General features: G+C 40.5%; 4 protein-coding genes and 1 non-coding gene across 7 annotated transcripts; 3 read left to right on the top strand and 2 right to left on the bottom strand.

Annotated features, from left to right (window-relative positions):
* Positions 1–112: 112 nt before the first annotated feature.
* On the bottom strand, positions 113–956 carry LOC133733659 (uncharacterized). Its single transcript, XM_062161307.1, has one exon. It carries the CDS (start codon positions 740–742, stop codon positions 209–211), a length of 534 nt encoding a protein of 177 aa, XP_062017291.1. The 5' UTR covers positions 743–956; the 3' UTR covers positions 113–208.
* Positions 957–1,393: 437 nt separating this feature from the next.
* On the top strand, positions 1,394–2,533 carry LOC133734315 (PLASMODESMATA CALLOSE-BINDING PROTEIN 5-like). The gene is made up of 3 exons (XM_062161945.1): positions 1,394–1,537; positions 1,632–1,883; positions 1,973–2,533. The coding sequence occupies exons 1-3, from the start codon at positions 1,471–1,473 to the stop codon at positions 2,005–2,007; spliced, it is 354 nt and encodes a 117-aa protein (XP_062017929.1). The 5' UTR covers positions 1,394–1,470; the 3' UTR covers positions 2,008–2,533.
* Positions 2,218–2,289, bottom strand: TRNAM-CAU (transfer RNA methionine (anticodon CAU)). Its single transcript has one exon. It is a non-coding gene; the product is annotated as a tRNA-Met (tRNA).
* Positions 2,534–3,398: 865 nt separating the features above from the next.
* LOC133733655 (CASP-like protein 2B1) lies at positions 3,399–4,991 on the top strand. The gene is made up of 3 exons (XM_062161303.1): positions 3,399–4,034; positions 4,115–4,247; positions 4,451–4,991. Exons 1-3 carry the CDS (start codon positions 3,802–3,804, stop codon positions 4,700–4,702), a joined length of 618 nt encoding a protein of 205 aa, XP_062017287.1. The 5' UTR covers positions 3,399–3,801; the 3' UTR covers positions 4,703–4,991.
* Positions 4,992–10,898: 5,907 nt separating this feature from the next.
* On the top strand, positions 10,899–15,748 carry LOC133730014 (protein NAR1). 3 transcript variants are annotated; one of them, XM_062157658.1, is made up of 11 exons: positions 10,899–11,205; positions 11,315–11,385; positions 11,673–11,826; positions 12,119–12,299; positions 12,491–12,617; positions 13,183–13,357; positions 13,458–13,507; positions 13,579–13,747; positions 14,208–14,334; positions 14,456–14,547; positions 14,644–15,206. In XM_062157658.1, exons 1-11 carry the CDS (start codon positions 11,086–11,088, stop codon positions 14,704–14,706), a joined length of 1,329 nt encoding a protein of 442 aa, XP_062013642.1. In that variant the 5' UTR covers positions 10,899–11,085; the 3' UTR covers positions 14,707–15,206. The 3 variants fall into 3 exon arrangements, with proteins under 3 accessions (XP_062013642.1, XP_062013641.1, XP_062013643.1); XM_062157657.1 differs by lacking the exon at positions 14,644–15,206 and adding an exon at positions 15,242–15,748 and having other exon boundaries at positions 10,903–11,205; XM_062157659.1 differs by lacking the exons at positions 11,315–11,385; positions 14,644–15,206 and adding an exon at positions 15,242–15,748 and having other exon boundaries at positions 11,069–11,205.
* The last annotated feature ends 1,106 nt before the right edge of the window (positions 15,749–16,854 follow it).

Raw genomic sequence — 16,854 nt, 5'->3', positions numbered from 1 at the left:
GTTTTACTTCTAGTAAAAGACTACCTATTCAATTTGAGTACATGTTTCATTGAGTTAAAGGAATCATCTTAACTTACTTTTAGCTGTTTTCGTGAACAAATACAACATACTAATTGGAATACATTCATTTGGGAGGAGATATAACAGTGGACAAAGTAAGTCTTCTATAAGCAGTTACACCAGCAGGATATTAGGTCCATATCAATCTTTATGTAGCTGTAACATTGCCAAACTGAATCACTGCATCAATTCCATGGCACCTGAAGGAAGTGCCATTGCAAATGTTTGGTGTGACAATGTGTGCATTGCTAACATAGAAACTAGTTCTTCCCCGGTTGTTGATTCTGATCATCTTGTTATCAACACCAGTTGGGACAAGGCTCCCAGTTGGAAAATGTAAAAGGTCATTGAACGAGAGAGGCATTGGGATTGCATGGCTTGTCATGAACTCTTCAAGGTGTTGTACCGAGATTGGGGATTCAGATAATTGTGAGTCAGCTGGCATGAAGAAGGTCAAGGGCCGGTTTTGTTGTGCCGATCCATTCACCATCTGCAAAAGGATTGCAAATCCATAGTAAGACTTTGCTCTCATATCATTTACTGCATCCTGCAAATCACTGGAGATGAAACCGCGAGCGATGAGCTCTGGTTCTCCATCTAGTTGTGATTCTGATATTGGGAAGAGAGCAACAAGAAGGACGAACAAAAACAATAGAGGATCCATTTTAGGGTGGAGAAACATCGAAATTGCTTTGAGATCTGAGAATGGAGGGTAGTGTTGGAGCTGAAGGCACTTATATGTGTTAAATCCACACAGAAACAAATAGGAAAGGGCCTTTTAACTTGCAAGCAGGAATACTACACATGCATGTGTGCTTCATGAAATTGTACTTTATTAGAGGCAAGTTTTAGGTAGGTAATGCACGAGGAAGCAATTCTCATGGAAATTTGACCAGCAAAACATGAATTGCAGGCAAAAGCTTGGTAGAAACATTCTTCTTGTTGTTGCAAAAATAGGTTTATTAGTTTGGTGAACTTAAACTTTTTAATTTTCAATTATTTTCAGTTTGCTTAAGCTGGATCATGTAATAGGATGCTTCGGTAGAGAACCAAAAATGACCATATAATCTTTATCGACCACTAAACAAACTTTCATAAAGATGTTGCAATCATGTTTCAACTTACTGGTAAATGACGGGGGGTTCTACTTCACTTTGGTGCTAAAGAATGAGGGTGTTTTAGGCAAAACTTAGAAAAAGGTACTCTAAACTGATTCTCTTATTTCGTAGCATTGAAGGAACGCATATAGAGCATGTGAATTGTTTCAACTTTGTTTAAAGCTGAGAATATTTCATGAAAAAGTTTGTCCATAAATATACTGCTTATCGTCGGTCGAGATCTTTGAATTCCCAGTTCCAAGTGTATATTATAGTACTCAACTAAAGCTCTTGCAACAAGTTCTTCTAAACAATGCCATCAAGATTTCTATGGCTTCTGCTAGCTCTGCTGTGTTTAGCCCTTACACCACGAAGATCTGGTAAAACTAACTCGTCGCGTACAATTCATTAAGCTGATCTCTTTCTTAGTTGCCAAGAACTTAACTGTATATTTTGTTTGTGTAATAAAATTAGGTGGACAGTTAGAGGAATGGTGCATAGCTGATGAGCAGACGCCGGCGGACGAGCTAAAGATGGCACTTGATTGGGCTTGTGAGAAGGGAGGTGCAGACTGCAGTAAGATACAAGAGAACCAAGCTTGCTACTTGCCTAATACACTGGAGCACCATGCCTCTTATGCTTTCAACAATTACTATCAAAAGTTCAAGCAGGAAGGTGCAACATGTTACTTCAATGCTGCTGCAATTGTCACTGCCCTTGATCCAAGTAACATAATTCTGAAGATACTCTACTGAATTAGTCATTTGAGTTTGTGTGTTATTGAATTGACCTCCCTATTTTGGCTTTGGTGACAGGTCATAACTCTTGCAAGTTTGAGTATCTTCCTTGATGAAAGGCCTAGAGGATTTGCAGTGAGCCAGTGAGGTTTGAAGGTGGGAAGCACATCTAAGATTTCAGTTTTGTGAAAGCATTCTTGTATCACTTTAAAATCAAATGAAGTTACTTTTTTTTTTTTTTTTAATGAAGTTATCAATGAGATGCACTAGGAAGCCTCGAAAATCAAAAGAATTGAGGAAAAAAAAAATTCGGAAGCCACTCTTATCAGAGCCAGGTTTCGATCCTGGGACCTGTGGGTTATGGGCCCACCACGCTTCCGCTGCGCCACTCTGATTGTTGAATGCTATGTCGTTGAGTTCCATATATAAACCAATGGTTTTGTTGTTCGTTGCTATATTCTAGTTTTCTTGGGCCATGTAGCTAGTTGATTAGGCCGAACCAATGCATACCGATCTGCAGAGTTCTTTACTGCTTCTGTGCTAGGTGTGGTGGCCAAGTCTGAACATCTATCTATGGATGACCATAATTAATGTAGCTCAGAATTGTAAGGAGTGGGATTCCTTGATCTCCGGGCCTGCAATGGATAGTTATGAAGATTGCAAAGCCACATCTCCATCATATATGATTGTATTTGAACATTTAAACCAGATGTACCATATCATCTTCCCCTCGATCTCTAGGCCTTGAAAAGAAGAAAGAAGAAGAAGAAAAAGCACTAATAAGAAGGTCGATAAGGTAGGACACTAGGACGTTCTGCGCCTGCGCGCGTATATGTAGTATCACTTTCAATTATGGCTAGCTACAGCCGTGACGAGGATCGATACTTAGCTCCATCTCTTTTTATATCTCCAGGCTAGCTAGTGATCTCGATCAAGCCTTAAAGTCATTAACTAACATGATCATGATCATGATCATTCCTACAAATTAATAAGCTATATGCATGTTAGGGTTACATTAATTAGGTGTTCTTACCAAAGAAAGCCGCGTAGTTTTGCTTCCAAGTTGGTCTAGCTAGCTAATTGCTTGATCCCATTTTCACTTTTCTATCATATACAGTAGTCATAGGTGATGAAGGGAATACAGAGTCAAAAGACAAAACCTAACCTACCATCGATGACATATATATATATATATATATATACAGTCATATATATATGGACCTACAGCAATGTAATCATAGCTTAGCTTATTCTTTCCCAGTGAACTTATGATTTTGGTTGAAATATAATTTATTTTGTTTCTAGGAAGAGGCAATAGTTGGTCCCAAGAAAGGGAAGTAAATGGGTAGAGAGAGGAGAGGGAGATAAGGTGAGGGACTTGAATTCTACCACTGAATGAGTGAATGATGTCTTCCAAGCCGCACCTTCAATTTATGATCACCTTCCTTTCTTTTCACACCATGATTTAATTATTCAAGTAATATATAAAACTGACAACTTCCTAGTCACAGAGAGAAAAAGGTCCTTAATTGCAAAGCAGAGGTGAGCTAGGTGTTCTTGAGATGAGTTTCTAGAGAAAACCTCCGTCTTTCATCAATTGGCTGGGAGTAAAGGTAGGGGTTAATTGGCAAATACCAAACAAATGAAAAGGCTTTAAATTGTGAGCCTCTGTGGCTCTCTCTCTCTCTCTCTCTATATATAGAGTAGTTAGTGGGAAGTGAATGGTGGCATTGAAGGTAGGTGAGTGATCATGATGATGATATTCCAAGTGCATATTGTTGGGTGGGATTGATTCAAGTTGGTTCTTTCTTGGTAGCTCTTCTTTACTCTCTTCAGTACTTAATTTGAGCTAGCTACCACTGCACTGCTCTTAATTTTGGGCAAAGGAAAACAAAAGAAAATTAAGAATGAGCTACTTGGGTGTGGGTGTTAGTCCTGGGAATGTCCCAGTGTCTCACAGCAGCAGCACCACAAATCTAAAAGTGATCGATCGGAGAGTGAGGGTGGCAGAGTTGGTCTTGAGGTTTCTCATCTGTGGTCTCGGACTTGCCGCTGCTCTTCTTGTGGCCACTGATACTCAGGTCAAAGAGATCTTCATGATCAAGAAGAAGGCCAAGTTCACGGACATGAAGGCCCTTGTGTAAATCCTCAACTCTTCAATCTCTCCCGTTAGTTATCTTTTACTGAAAAATTTCATTGCTTAAATATATATTTGTGTAGGTTTTTGGTGATAGCCAATGGAATAGCTGCTGCTTACTCTTTGCTGCAAGCACTGCGCTGTGTTATGAGCATGGTTAGAGGAAATGTTCTCTTCAGCAAGCCCTTAGCTTGGATTATATTCTCAGCTGATCAGGTATGATCGATTAATTTACAGATGCATCTTGATAATCATCATTTCTAGCTCCCTTTACTAATGACTGTAATTAGATTTGCTAGCTGGTTTTGTGATTTTGCATATGTAACTTCAATTGAAGAAGAAACTCATCCTTATCCAAATCAAGTAGCTGGTCTTGATTGTGTGATGAAATAATTAACTTGTTGATTCTGTGAATTAAGGTGATGGCATATGTGGCTGTGGCTGCAATAGGAGCTGCGGCACAGTCTGCGGCCTTGGCCAAGTTGGGGCAGTCGGAGCTACAATGGATGAAGATCTGCAACATGTATGACAAGTTCTGCAACCAAGTTGGGGAGGGAATTGCGAGCGCGGTGATAGTTGGCCTCAGCACAATCCTCATCTCTTGCATTTCTGCTTTCAATCTCTTCCGATTGTATGGTGGCAACAAGAACAAGAGCAGCTCCAGGTGGTAGTAGGTCGGAGGGATCATCACTTTTGTCTATTATACATAGCAACTACCAACCACCAACTACTTGTGTAACTAGAAGCTTTACTGCTCTACCTACTTGATCGTTTACTCACCCTTCAAATCCATTGGTATATTGACCATTGCCCTTCTTATGTGTGATGAGCTTATACTGATGAATGATGATCATGTAAGTTTAGGCTTTTGGCTACCTTTAAATTTCATAATAATGTGAGCTCAAGTTTTTTGTGTAGAGTGAGTTTGTTCCATGTATTTACTTTTCCAGTTAATAATTCCATGCAGTTGAACCCACAAGAGGGATATGAGTTTGGGGGACCATGTATTTGAGTTGTGCCTACTGTTAGCCAACCGCAGTTTAACATAAAAATGATTATATACATGGAAACTCATGCTTAGTTTTGGAACTGTATTCTCTCAAATTAGTGAATGGAATGGATTAAGCTGTCTACAAGCTTCAAGTTTGAGGCAAGAGATCGGTAGGGGACTTCTCAAATCCCAGCTACCAAGTAAATGAGATTAACTACTTCTTTTGGCCTAATATGCTCTGATCATGAAGTTGAAATTTTTACAAAAACAATAGGCTCAGGAATGCTAGTAACTTTCTGCAAGAGGAGAGGGAGAGTAGCCCTAATTGGGCTCCATGTTTCCAACATGTGCATAGGGATACCATTTTACTATTCTCTTCTGTTGAGGGAAAAGTCATAGAACCGTATACGAGTTTTATGCATTCAATTGCGGAACTGTAGATACATTTTATTTTTTGTAATGACTGAACTGATAAGCTAAGTTGGTATGTGTTTTTCTTGCTGAATCAATGATAAATTGACGAGAGAGGAGGACTTTTAGAATGAAACTCCAATGAAGTTCACATCAACGGTTGAATGAATAGGGGAGTGCAAATTTGGTATGTGTTTTTCTTGCTGAATCAATAATAAATTGATGAGAGATGAGACTTTTAGAATGAAACTCCAATGAAGTTCACATCAACGGTTGAATAAATAGGGGAGTGAAATTTGCACTCTCCTTTTTGTAAACCACACTCCCATTTTTATTTTAATATATTTATTTCCACAATTACCTTTTTGACTACTCTCCTCTCTCTCTCTCTCTCTCTCTCTCTCTCCTCTCTTATTTGCATCTGGTTATTCCTTTTTCTCGCCGCTAGTTGTGAGCTGTGGGTCTAATACTCTAATCAAAGCCGCCAAAGATGGCTTCACCAATTCATTTTCCATCCTCCGATGCTCACCAACGAGTTATTCATCGCCGGCCTTCGGTAGCTGAGCCTAATAGTCAAATGGTACGACGACGGCGTTTGGCTGCTCGAGTTCAATTGGCTAGCGCCGCCAATTGAAAATTGAGTTGTCGGGCAAGGGGTGGCACGTGAAGAATTATGAAGAAGTGGTGGAGAAACTGGATGAGGTCGGCAACACGAAACCATAAGTCGATAAGGGTAGGAGCAGACGAGATCTGTAGCAGGGCTCCAAGACCTTTTTTTTCTTTCGACAGTGTTGAAGAAACCACCGCCATTGTCGGAGAGACGAGAGAGAAATAAGCATATCAATTCCTTTCTTATACTTTCTTGTTCAGACCCCTAACCCTTGCTATAGGTTCCTCCTCTCCAAACCTTCCCAACCCAACCTATTGACTTGGCCATTGGCTACGTACAAAGAAGTTGGATGTAGAGAGTTTGAATAAGAAAGCTCTCTATTGGGAATTGATCGATTTCAAGTGGGTTTAGTTCTGGAAACTAATTTTAGTTGCCTAGCATGGAATGAGCACTGACTAGTAAGAACTGAATTGAATTCTTGAAAGATTAGTCTTAGAAGATGGAGAGATAAGACATTTTTTTCAGAGAAGATTGAAGGGGAAGAGGTTCAGGTCGTTCAGCAGTAGTGAGAAAGTCAGATAGGAAGAAGACAAAAAGAAGATGATAGAATATAGATTTTTTTTGATGAAAAGAGGTCAGCCAATTATATAGATTCAGCAAGCAGTATAAAAACGAAACACCCCTAAGGGGTCGACAGAAAGAATCGTTCCTTAGAGCACCCTAAAACCCTACTCAACACAAAATAGGAACCCATCATACCCCTAGTACACCCACCTTTTAGAAATTTCACGCACTTTTATTCTAACAAAAACTTAGTACTCCGAAGCTTGAATAAAATGTCCCTCAGAGTTACTAAATTTTTGCGATCTCTTCTCTCAAAAAAAGAAAACATAAAGCCCATCATCTTTTCGTGAGAAAAGATGCGAGCTCAAACTTATCTTGAAAAATAGAGAACTAACAGTTCTATGAAACCAATCAGGCCAGGCCCACACTACCAAGGCCCAAAATCGAGGAACCCTAGCACACCAGGCCCAAACCCAACTGAGTCCAGCCCTAACAAGAGCTCTAGTTCGCCCTAGGAGCACCATCTCTGTCGCCGCCAAAGACCCACCGCCGACTCCACCTGCACTGCCTCTATCATCGTCAGAGGTGCCGCCGATGGCCATGCCACCTTTACCGCCACCAAAGCAAAAGCAACCAACGACCCTGGGCAGAAGTTGCGTCGCTGAAGCCATCCACAAGCAACGTTGCTCCGCTGGCGTCACCGAACCCAATATCCCACTTCTACCAAAACTGGCTGTGCTGGACGAGAGAGTAATCATCCCAACACGATAGCTTCCAATCTCAGGCCAAACCACCCCTAAATCAATCCCGGGATCTCCATCACATCCATCAAATCCCCAGACGACGGCTGAATGCCAAACCAGTCGTCTTTGCTACCAAACTAGCCACCACTGCAGGGCGAGACGACCCCTGTCCTCATTCCAAAGCACCTCCGATCCCAGATCCGATCGGCCACACACCTATCACTGCCATCACATCCAACAACTATAGCAATGAGAAAAAGGCCAAAGCCTACGTTTAGGGGATACCGACGAAGAAGCCCGCCGCCACCACCGCAAATTAGACGAGAGAGAGGAGAAAGGACCCCCTTCCCTGTCAGAGGAACAGAGCTGCCACTAGTCGAAACCAACCGCCGCGGAGAAGCCTCTCTTGCGAGAGTCAGAGAAGAGAGCATTTTTTGGGATTAAACTCTAATAGATGATAGAATATAGATAATGTAAAGGGTAAATTGAGAATTTCTTTAGATAAGAAGTGTGGTTTACAAAAGGGGGAGTGCAAATTTCACTCTCCAAATAGGGGAGTGAAATTTAATTGAGACGAAAATATATAAGTAATTATATCTTCTTCTTTTTTCTAAGAAGTGAACTTAAATTTTAGGGAAAACTACTGTTTAGTCCCTGAAGTATGCCTTCGTCCTCGTTTCAGTCCCTGCCTTTCTAATTTAATCCCAAAAGTCCCTGAACTCACAATTTTCAATCCAACCGGTCCATTCCCTCCATTTCCTCCGGTTGCTCGATGACGTGTCAGTTATGTACTTGCCAACTCAGTGCCACGTAAGACACCGATTGTGTAACGTGACAAAAATGCCCATGGTTTAATTTTGACTACTGTTAATGCTCAAAATCTGGCGGTAGCCAAACCTCCGTTTAACGCAGGTCCGGCGGGCGGACCGCTACTCTCAATGTTAATGCTCAAAGTCTGGCGGTAGCCAAACCTCCGTTTAACGCGGGTCCGGCGGGCGGACCGCTACTCTGTATACTTGGTAATTCCTGCTAGCTGCCAAGTGAAAGACAGGGCGTCAGAGGGAGACCGCGTTGGGCGGTCTTCACTTCTCCGATGCCTAAGTCAGTTGATATATAGGCGGCATAGTAATAAATGAGAGTTAATGCGTAATAATGAAGAGAGAAGAGAGGACCTTTTTATAGGTGAGGAGAGGTCTGATCTTCTCTTTGTTTTCGATGTGGGACTGATATGCTTCAGTTCCCAGTTTCAGTAGCTTCTGATGCCGTCTTGGCAGAGTGCGTGGCGGCGCGTCAGCGGTGATCCTGGGGAACGTTTGTGCTCAGGCCGTGGCCCGCCTGGCTGCCTATCTGTGGGTTACTCCTTTGACGATAGTTGGTACCTCTGGCGGTACGATGAGGGTGTCTGATTATAGCTAATTATGCTTTGCAACGTACATGTAGGTACAAGTCCCCCAAGTCCCCAGTCAAGGAGGGCAATCTTGGTTGGGGAGTTGATCGGCGGTGTGAAGCGTTTTCTTCCGCTAGACTTTTGCAGAAGCATAATTAGCGTCAGTGCGTTGTCAACCATGGATATTACTGAGCAAACGCTTTATACCCTTTCGGGTGGGCCCCTGCTAGGCCCCCCAGGGAGTCCCCCACTCCCCGGCTAAGATGGACCTCCGGATGGTCGCGAAATTTGTTTGGTGAGGGGGAGCTGCTACAAACACTCAAAGCAAATCAAACCTGAGAGGGATTTCCTCAATTCAAACGAGACCAGGCAAATCAAACCCAACCAACACAAAAAACCAAAAAAAAAAAAAAACAAGAAGAAGAAAACCAGAGGAGCTGTGAAAGCTTATGATGGGAGTGTCCTTGCTGAGGTGAGGCAGAGGGTCGGAGATGCTAATGTGGAGGGGGGCGAGCGGAGCTCTCATGACTCGAAGCAAGAGTCTAGAAGAGCTAGGCCCAAAATTGAAGATGTTTCTTGATTGGAATTGAAAATTTGAAGATTAGAATCCTAAACCACACCATTTCCACAAACCAACTCAGCAAAACCCATAAACTCATACTCATATCCCACACCATTGTCCCGCAGTAATTTGCTTCCCAACAAAACCAGACAAGAAAATCCAGTTCCTTTAATCACAAGCACTTACCTTGTGCTTTAGATCCAAACCAAAGACTCCACATCCCATGAAAACAAGAGAGATACATAGCACTTCAACATTCAAGAATGGCAGCCTAGATGGGTTCCTTCAAGCACAGTTCCAAGAGAAAAGAGAGAGGCTTCTCTCCACCAACTGAAGAAGAACTCCACCTCCAACACACGATTCCGAATTCGGCTTCTTCATAATCGCCTTCACCTCCATTAGCTGGTGAGAATTCTTCTACAGATAGTCATTGGGGTTTGATTTCATCCTCACAAAGCTCCCCACGACTTTGTCCCCAAACAATTGAGCTCTCCTCTTCTGCTTCTTCCTTTACAGCCGCCGCCTATCTTCTTCGTCCTCGTCCAAAACGTCGTCGTTGGACTCATCGGACGAATCATCGAAAATTTCGATTCGAAATCATCCTCGAGATTATCAGCTAAATGCGGCTGGAGCAAATCATAGATCTTGATTGGAGCAATGGTTTTCCTCTCGAACACAGAATGGAGCCCTTAGTCGCAGATGATCCTCTTCCTCTTGGTCGGATGGAGAAGCTTGCGGTGGTTGACATGGTCAGTGATAATCGCAGCAACGTCGTATTGGGAGATCTGCTTAGTCGTGTCCTTCCCAACTGACTTGAGAAATTCAATCAGCGGAATTCTGAAGACTGAGATCAGTGGTGGTGATGGGGTTGGACATGAACTTGGACAGATTTTCATTCAATGGTGAGATCAGTGGGTTTGTGATCGGAAGATTGAGATCAGTGGTGGTGATGGGGTTGAGCTCCGGCCTAGATAGAAGATCTATGCAGAAAGAAGAAACAGAAGAATTAAAAAAAAAAAATTAAAGAGGGAGGATTTCGTCACTTTACACAATCGGTGTCTTACGTGGCGCTGAGCTAGCAAGTACATAACTGACACATCATCGAGCAACCGGAGGAAATGGAGGGAATGGACCGGTTGGATTGAAAATTGTGAGTTCAGGGACTTTTAGGACTAAACAGTAGTTAGCCCTAAATTTTATAAATGAACAACCATTCTAACAACTTATGATTTGTTCCGCTGAATTTTACAAATTAACTATCTTAGATTAAGTTCTGCTCATGTAGTGTTCACGGTACACCTTAACGATTGTGATCATCATTTATGATTTCATTCAAAAAAGTTACCTAACCATATGATTAAAAAAATTCCTCACGAGAAAGTACAATTTTTCTCTATATAAAAAAAAAATGTACAAAAACAAAAAGGAGCTGTTCTCGTGGTCGGCACGTGTCTCAGACGCTGACGAGGCGGAAGCATACAAGTACCGGGAATCCAGTGGACAACGAAACCAGTAAAAGAAACCAAAATATCTTATTGACTTTCCTTTTCCACAAACTCCCACAATACCATTGGTCGCTGGACGAAACAGTATCGTCATCAAACCACAGACGATCATACAAGCGGGCTAATAGCCACACCTCTCCTCTCTTCTCTTCTTCCCGCAGCTTCCTTCTGGAAAATTTCACCGCCTCTGTGCTTTTGATTTATCTGTTCGTCTTCCACCTCCGCAAAACCCTAATTTTCAGAGAAACTCTCTCGACCTTTCGATTTGGATCGTCAGAGTGATGTCAGAGAAGTTCTCCGCCACGCTTCGAATCGGAGACCTTAACGACTACATAGCTCCCTCTCAGGCTTGCATAGTTTCTCTCAAATCCACCCCTACAAAGCCCTCTGATAAGTCTCAGGTCAATTTCTGGTGCTCTCATTTCCCTAGTGGTTTCACTAAGTTTCGGTTTGATCTATGAATTTATAGTTACTGGAGTGGATTAGTAAAATTAAGCTTACTTTGTGAAGGTTGCAACTTCCAGCAAGCAATTGAAAACAGAACCGGTTAAAATTTCACTCAAAGATTGCTTAGCATGCAGGTAATTCGTCAATTCCATATAATTTTGAAGAAATGAGATGATTTGAAATTAGAGTTTATCTTTTTTTCGTTGGTGAAGTTCGAATTTTGTGTTTTTATTTTTTATGTAGTAAAGAATGAACATTTAGAACTCATATAGTTGAGGAACTACTGAGAGATTGAGAAATATGCACATAATTGTGAAGAGTAGGTACTGTTTACGAAGTAATTGGATGCACTATGATTAGGACTCTCTGTTGAAAGTTTCGTTCTTATGGATAATGTCTTTGATTTGGTGTGACTGTGCAGTGGGTGCATAACATCGGCCGAGACGGTTATGCTGGAGAAGCAAAGTTTGGATGAGTTTCTTTTGAATGTTGATAAAGGAAAAGCTGTCATTGTCTCCCTATCTCCCCAATCAAGAGCTTCACTTGCAGTTCATTTTGGGATTTCGCAACTTCAGGTAATATTGTAACTTGTATTTAGTTTGTCTTCCCTCCCTCCTATGAGTTTAAACTTGACTTTTATGAGGGAAAAGCTAATCATATTATGCATATATCATGATCTATGCCTCCAATGCACATTTGTAAGTATTTAGAATTATAGGATATAAGTATATACATATATATATATGTGTGTATATATTTTGAACCTGTACTAATACCTGTTCATATTGACTTTTAGATATAGGCAGTAAGTTAGTTTTAGATGTTGACTTTGAAATTTTAACATCACAGTTTGTTCCCATTTTTCAGGTCTTTAGGAAATTGACAACTCTTTTTAAGTCCCTGGGCGTAAAGGCTATATTTGACACAAGTTGCAGTAGAGATCTAAGTCTTATTGAATCTTGTAATGAATTCATGACAAGGTACAACCAGTCAACTGATGATGAAAGCCGTAAATCTTTGTTGCCCATGATTTCATCAGCATGTCCAGGTATATGTCTGAACCTATCAGCAGTTTGATAATTGCATCACATCCTCTTTTTCCTTTCCCCCTCCTCAGCACACAGTAGAGGGACATAAACTGAAATGGGGAATTTCATTTTATCAGACAGTAGTTCAATACGGCATTGAAATCTCGTTTTTGTTGGTAAAGAAATTTGACAAAGTTATCTATTATTGCAGGCTGGATATGTTATGCTGAAAAAACACTTGGATCCTATGTACTGCCTTATATTTCTTCAGTGAAGAGTCCCCAGCAAACAATTGGAGTTATTGTTAAAAAGCATATATGCCAAAAAATGGGTCTTAGGTAATTTTTTTCTTGCCAAACCCCTACTCTGCAGTCTGCACACAGTTCATCTAAACTGTGATCGAAATCGTGATTTGAATCATTTCTGCTCTGCAAAGTAGTTCCTAAGAACTATAATATTAGATGTTGATAATATTCACATCCCATTTACTCAAATTTTTGCTGTTGCCATACTCTGCTAAGTGGGAGTAATACATATAAGTCATGAAATTATTGACCTATAGTTAGGTTCTAAACATGGGATTATCTTTGTGTTCCTCCCCATTCTTTTTCTTGGTTTATTCTGTACCATTACACTGGAAATTAACAAATTTCTGTAAGACCTAGTATATTAGCATCAAATTTTTTTTTTTCTATTAATTTCATGAGAAATTACCTTTTATTTGTAGGCAGACTATTAATACTTTAGTCCACATCTGATAGTAGGCTAACTTGGCCTTAGTGTATGAATTTTAAAGTATTTAGTGTTCTCTGGGTGTAACAGGAAGTATATAACTGAACTATGTCTGTTTTTCATTGTATATTTGTATATGCCTGATTTAATCAGAAAACATTTATTTGACAGGCCAGATGATGTTTACCATGTAACAGTGATGCCTTGTTATGATAAGAAGCTTGAGGCGTCACGCGATGACTTCGTATTTGAAGTTGATGGAGCCAAGAGTAATGAGGATGGAAGTCTTAGCGTTTCAGAGGTAGATTCAGTGTTGACAACTGGGGAAGTTTTAGATCTGATACAGGTGAGGCCCCAAATGGTCATATTTACTCCCATATCCACTTTTGTGGTCTCTGAATGATTCTGACATCTATCAACTTAATCTCTTTTGGGGGTGCTTGCAGTTAAAAGGAGTTGATTTTGAGGGCTTAGAAGAGTCTCCACTAGATAGCATGTAAGACCTGCAAATGTTTCTAACTTGCCTTCTTCATGTGCTGTGGAGTTTTTAACATGTTGTTCTGCCAGGTTGACAAACTTTAGTGACGGACATCTTTACGGAGTCCGCGGAAGCTCAGGGGGTTATGCAGAAACAATTTTCCGATATGCTGCTAAAGTAATCTTTGGAAGAGAAATTGAAGGCCCTGTGGACTTCAGAACTATTAAAAATTCAGACTTCCAGGAAGTGACTTTAGAGGTAAGTGAAGTTCTTAAGGATTTGAGTTTGACCACATATTTGCTAGGGTTATAGTGTAGTCCTTGTTACAACTTGAGCTTTGTTGATCTTTGGCCTATCCGTATTTCTGCATAATAAATAGGGGAAGGTCACCAAATTTTTTTTGGCCCACTGGGTGTCTTGTCTGTATCCTTAGAATGAGCCTAGAAATGATTCTGTTTGCTGATCTGTTTGGCCATGTTTTCTGGCTTTTATCTATTCAGAACTTGTTGTATTAATGGTATGATAATTTTCCTTGTCATTATTCCTGGTATATCTAGGTATTGATATGCATCTTTGAAGTATTTTTTACAAGTGTGTGCATCCCTAAAGGCTAAAGTTGTTTTAGTGTGTAGATTTTTAAATAACTTGTGTCTAATTTCATGTATAAGCATTCGCTGCTCATTGTTGTGTAAGGCATTGATGTGTGCTTTTCATTTAGGTGGAAGGAAAGACTGTATTGAAATTTGCACTATGTTATGGATTTCGGAACCTGCAAAACGTTGTCAGGAAAATCAAGATTGGGAAATGTGATTATCATTTTCTAGAGATCATGGCATGCCCTTCTGGTATGTTTCTTGTAAATTCTTATTTGCTATTCACAACTTGTGACTCTGTGGGTTTATATGTTCACTTATTCTTTCTGTGAAACTGGAATTTGTGAATTTATACTAACATGAATTTTCACAGGCTGCTTGAATGGTGGAGGACAGATAAAGCCAAAACCTGGGCAATCTGCAAAGCAGTTGATTCCATTATTACAAGCAGCTTATGCGGAAAATGTGAGTATCTGATGAACTTAATTTCAGTGATTTTGTGAACTCTACTTCCATTATGAGACTCATACTTTTATATTTCTTGGCCTTTTTATGTGGTAGATATTTGAAAGATATTTCTCTAGTCCTAGCACATTAGTTGGACTATTGGGACATTATACCTGACAGAAATGTCCAACAATTATTCTTTGAGATAACCATGTTGATCCTTGGGCTCTGAAGTTCAAATATTTCTTACCAAGGCAGGTATTGCCTGAGAAGCCTATAATGGATAACCTGCTCATATTGTCTTCAACTGGATCATTTGTTATTTGTTATTTGTTATTTTTATTTATTTTTTCTTGGGGAAGGATGGGGGTTCAAACTTAGGACGTCATCCAACACTGTTAATGTAAAACGCCCAATGTTTTCACCAGATGATTAGAACGCAAATACTTGCATAGTTCCACCCTTGTTCTGTCTCAAGAGAGGCAATCTCCTTGATTCGGAAATACAATAAAGATATGTTTGTCCAATGTGTCTAAGAAAGAGCGAATGCATGTTTACATAGTTCCCACTAGACCCTGGTTTTCCATGCGGGATCTTTTTACTGTCAATCTTTGCATATATTTATTTAGCTTTCTCTGGTGGTATTGGAACCTTTTTGGCCTTTGAATGGTTGTGTTTAGACATATATTGACGATCCTTGAATACTTTACAGGTTTTGGTATCTGATCCTTTTGCAAATCCAATAGTGCAAAGCTTATACAATGAGTGGCTCGAGAAACCTGGTTCAGAGAAGGCCAGGCAACTCATGCACACAGAGTACCACCCTATCGTGAAAAGCATAACTTCTCAGTTACACAATTGGTGATTGACTTCCGTGCTTGGACCTCCAGTTTTCTCAACAAGATGCGAACATCCCTAGACAGCCCCGTTTGTGTAGCAAGGCTCGTGATCTGGGATTCGTCAAATTTTGATATAGAGAACCAATATTTCTTTTGACATTTTTTTTCTTTCCCAACTAATGTCGTGTATATAGAGAACTTAATGAATAGAAGAAAAGAATCAATTGCATTATTTCATTATAGCAAATATATCTTCGGAGTGTCCGATACGTAAACCGGGCTTTCCAGTTATCTGGATTTCTACATTGGTATCATGTAATCAATTACACAAAGATCATTCTATAGTCTATAGTGGGAAATAGCGAAGCTTATTTGGTTTATCTGAGTTTGGATTCAATAAATGTAGCTCCCAAAAATCAACAATCATCTATTCATTATTCTTGTTGTCCTTGTTATGTAAAATCGCCAACATCCTTAACAGTAATCCCATAAGATATGGCATGCCACCTAGATACAAAACATATATAGTCGCCACAAGTATGGTTCGGTTTACAGATGGAGAGAAGTATCTACATCATCAGAGTCACAATCAGTATCCCAATCTTCAAATTTGTTCGAACTAGTACTGTTTGATGAAGGGCTGCTTGTGACTGTTGGCCATAAGTTGATCAACAGCTGGGTTTCGGTTCCCGTATGTATATAATCCTCCTCCTCATACTTGGTCTGCAATGTTGGCCATAAAGAAAGAGAGAGAGAAACTTGGGACAACGGTGACCCAAAGCCATGGCCATGAGCAAGGACTAACTGGTCAGGCTGAGGGTGTAAAAACAAACTTGCTGGCTCCTTGTAATGCATACTGGGATCCATGCTCTTCGTGGTGAAGTGGTTTGGTGCTGAGAGGGGAAGCGCTCTCAGTACCTCTCTCTCTGCTCTCATCGCCTTCACTCTCTGCAGCTGTTTGAATCTTTCTTGCAACAGAGCAATGGAGGAATGAATGACAGCAGTGTCATTATGGCTTTCCCTATCCATTTATTTGATCAGCAACTAGTTGAAGAATCTTTGGCTTTCAGAACTGGGGTGGTGAGTACTGAGTACTGGTGGGAGCTAGCTTAGAGATATGAAGAGGAACTAGCTAGCATTAAATAGCTTTCATGCATATATATGGAAGAGTGACATGTATATATCTATAGCGCGTTGTATCTGCTTCAATTAGTTTAAGGAGTAGGTTTAGTCGTTCGATGAAATTCGAAGTGGTAAGTAACTGGTAAAGAAATAAGGAATGAGAATCGGCGGAGAAGCTGCAAGGTCCAAAAAGAAAAGGGTCGTGTGGCCAAATCTAAGGGATGTACTTAATTTGTTTGTTTGGTGTATGTAGGGGGAGAGGCAAAGTGCTAAACAGCCAAAGGCATTACTGCTAAAGAAGAAAATGGTTTGGAGAAGAGTCCAAAGAGAAAGAGAAGAGAATGTTAGAAGTTGGAACAAGCAC

This window comes from Rosa rugosa, chromosome 2, assembly GCF_958449725.1.
Source record: "Rosa rugosa chromosome 2, drRosRugo1.1, whole genome shotgun sequence".
NCBI lineage: Eukaryota > Viridiplantae > Streptophyta > Magnoliopsida > Rosales > Rosaceae > Rosa > Rosa rugosa.
The sequence above is the reverse complement of the archived record's forward strand: the minus strand, read 5'-3'. Positions and strand labels throughout refer to the sequence as shown.

What these genes read in the sequence shown, in the direction of transcription:
- LOC133733659 (XM_062161307.1), bottom strand. Translation starts at nt 742, where the DNA reads ATGTTTCTCCACCCTAAAATGGATCCTCTATTGTTTTTGTTCGTCCTT.
- LOC133734315 (XM_062161945.1), top strand. Translation starts at nt 1,471, where the DNA reads ATGCCATCAAGATTTCTATGGCTTCTGCTAGCTCTGCTGTGTTTAGCC. An exon ending in CCTTACACCACGAAGATCTG is followed by an intron (nt 1,538 to 1,631) that starts GTAAAACTAACT and finishes TAATAAAATTAG; the next exon opens with GTGGACAGTTAGAGGAATGG. An exon ending in TGTCACTGCCCTTGATCCAA is followed by an intron (nt 1,884 to 1,972) that starts GTAACATAATTC and finishes CTTTGGTGACAG; the next exon opens with GTCATAACTCTTGCAAGTTT.
- LOC133733655 (XM_062161303.1), top strand. Translation starts at nt 3,802, where the DNA reads ATGAGCTACTTGGGTGTGGGTGTTAGTCCTGGGAATGTCCCAGTGTCT. An exon ending in ACGGACATGAAGGCCCTTGT is followed by an intron (nt 4,035 to 4,114) that starts GTAAATCCTCAA and finishes ATATTTGTGTAG; the next exon opens with GTTTTTGGTGATAGCCAATG. An exon ending in TTATATTCTCAGCTGATCAG is followed by an intron (nt 4,248 to 4,450) that starts GTATGATCGATT and finishes CTGTGAATTAAG; the next exon opens with GTGATGGCATATGTGGCTGT.
- LOC133730014 (XM_062157657.1), top strand. Translation starts at nt 11,086, where the DNA reads ATGTCAGAGAAGTTCTCCGCCACGCTTCGAATCGGAGACCTTAACGAC. An exon ending in TGCCAAAAAATGGGTCTTAG is followed by an intron (nt 12,618 to 13,182) that starts GTAATTTTTTTC and finishes TTTATTTGACAG; the next exon opens with GCCAGATGATGTTTACCATG. An exon ending in AAGCAGCTTATGCGGAAAAT is followed by an intron (nt 14,548 to 15,241) that starts GTGAGTATCTGA and finishes AATACTTTACAG; the next exon opens with GTTTTGGTATCTGATCCTTT.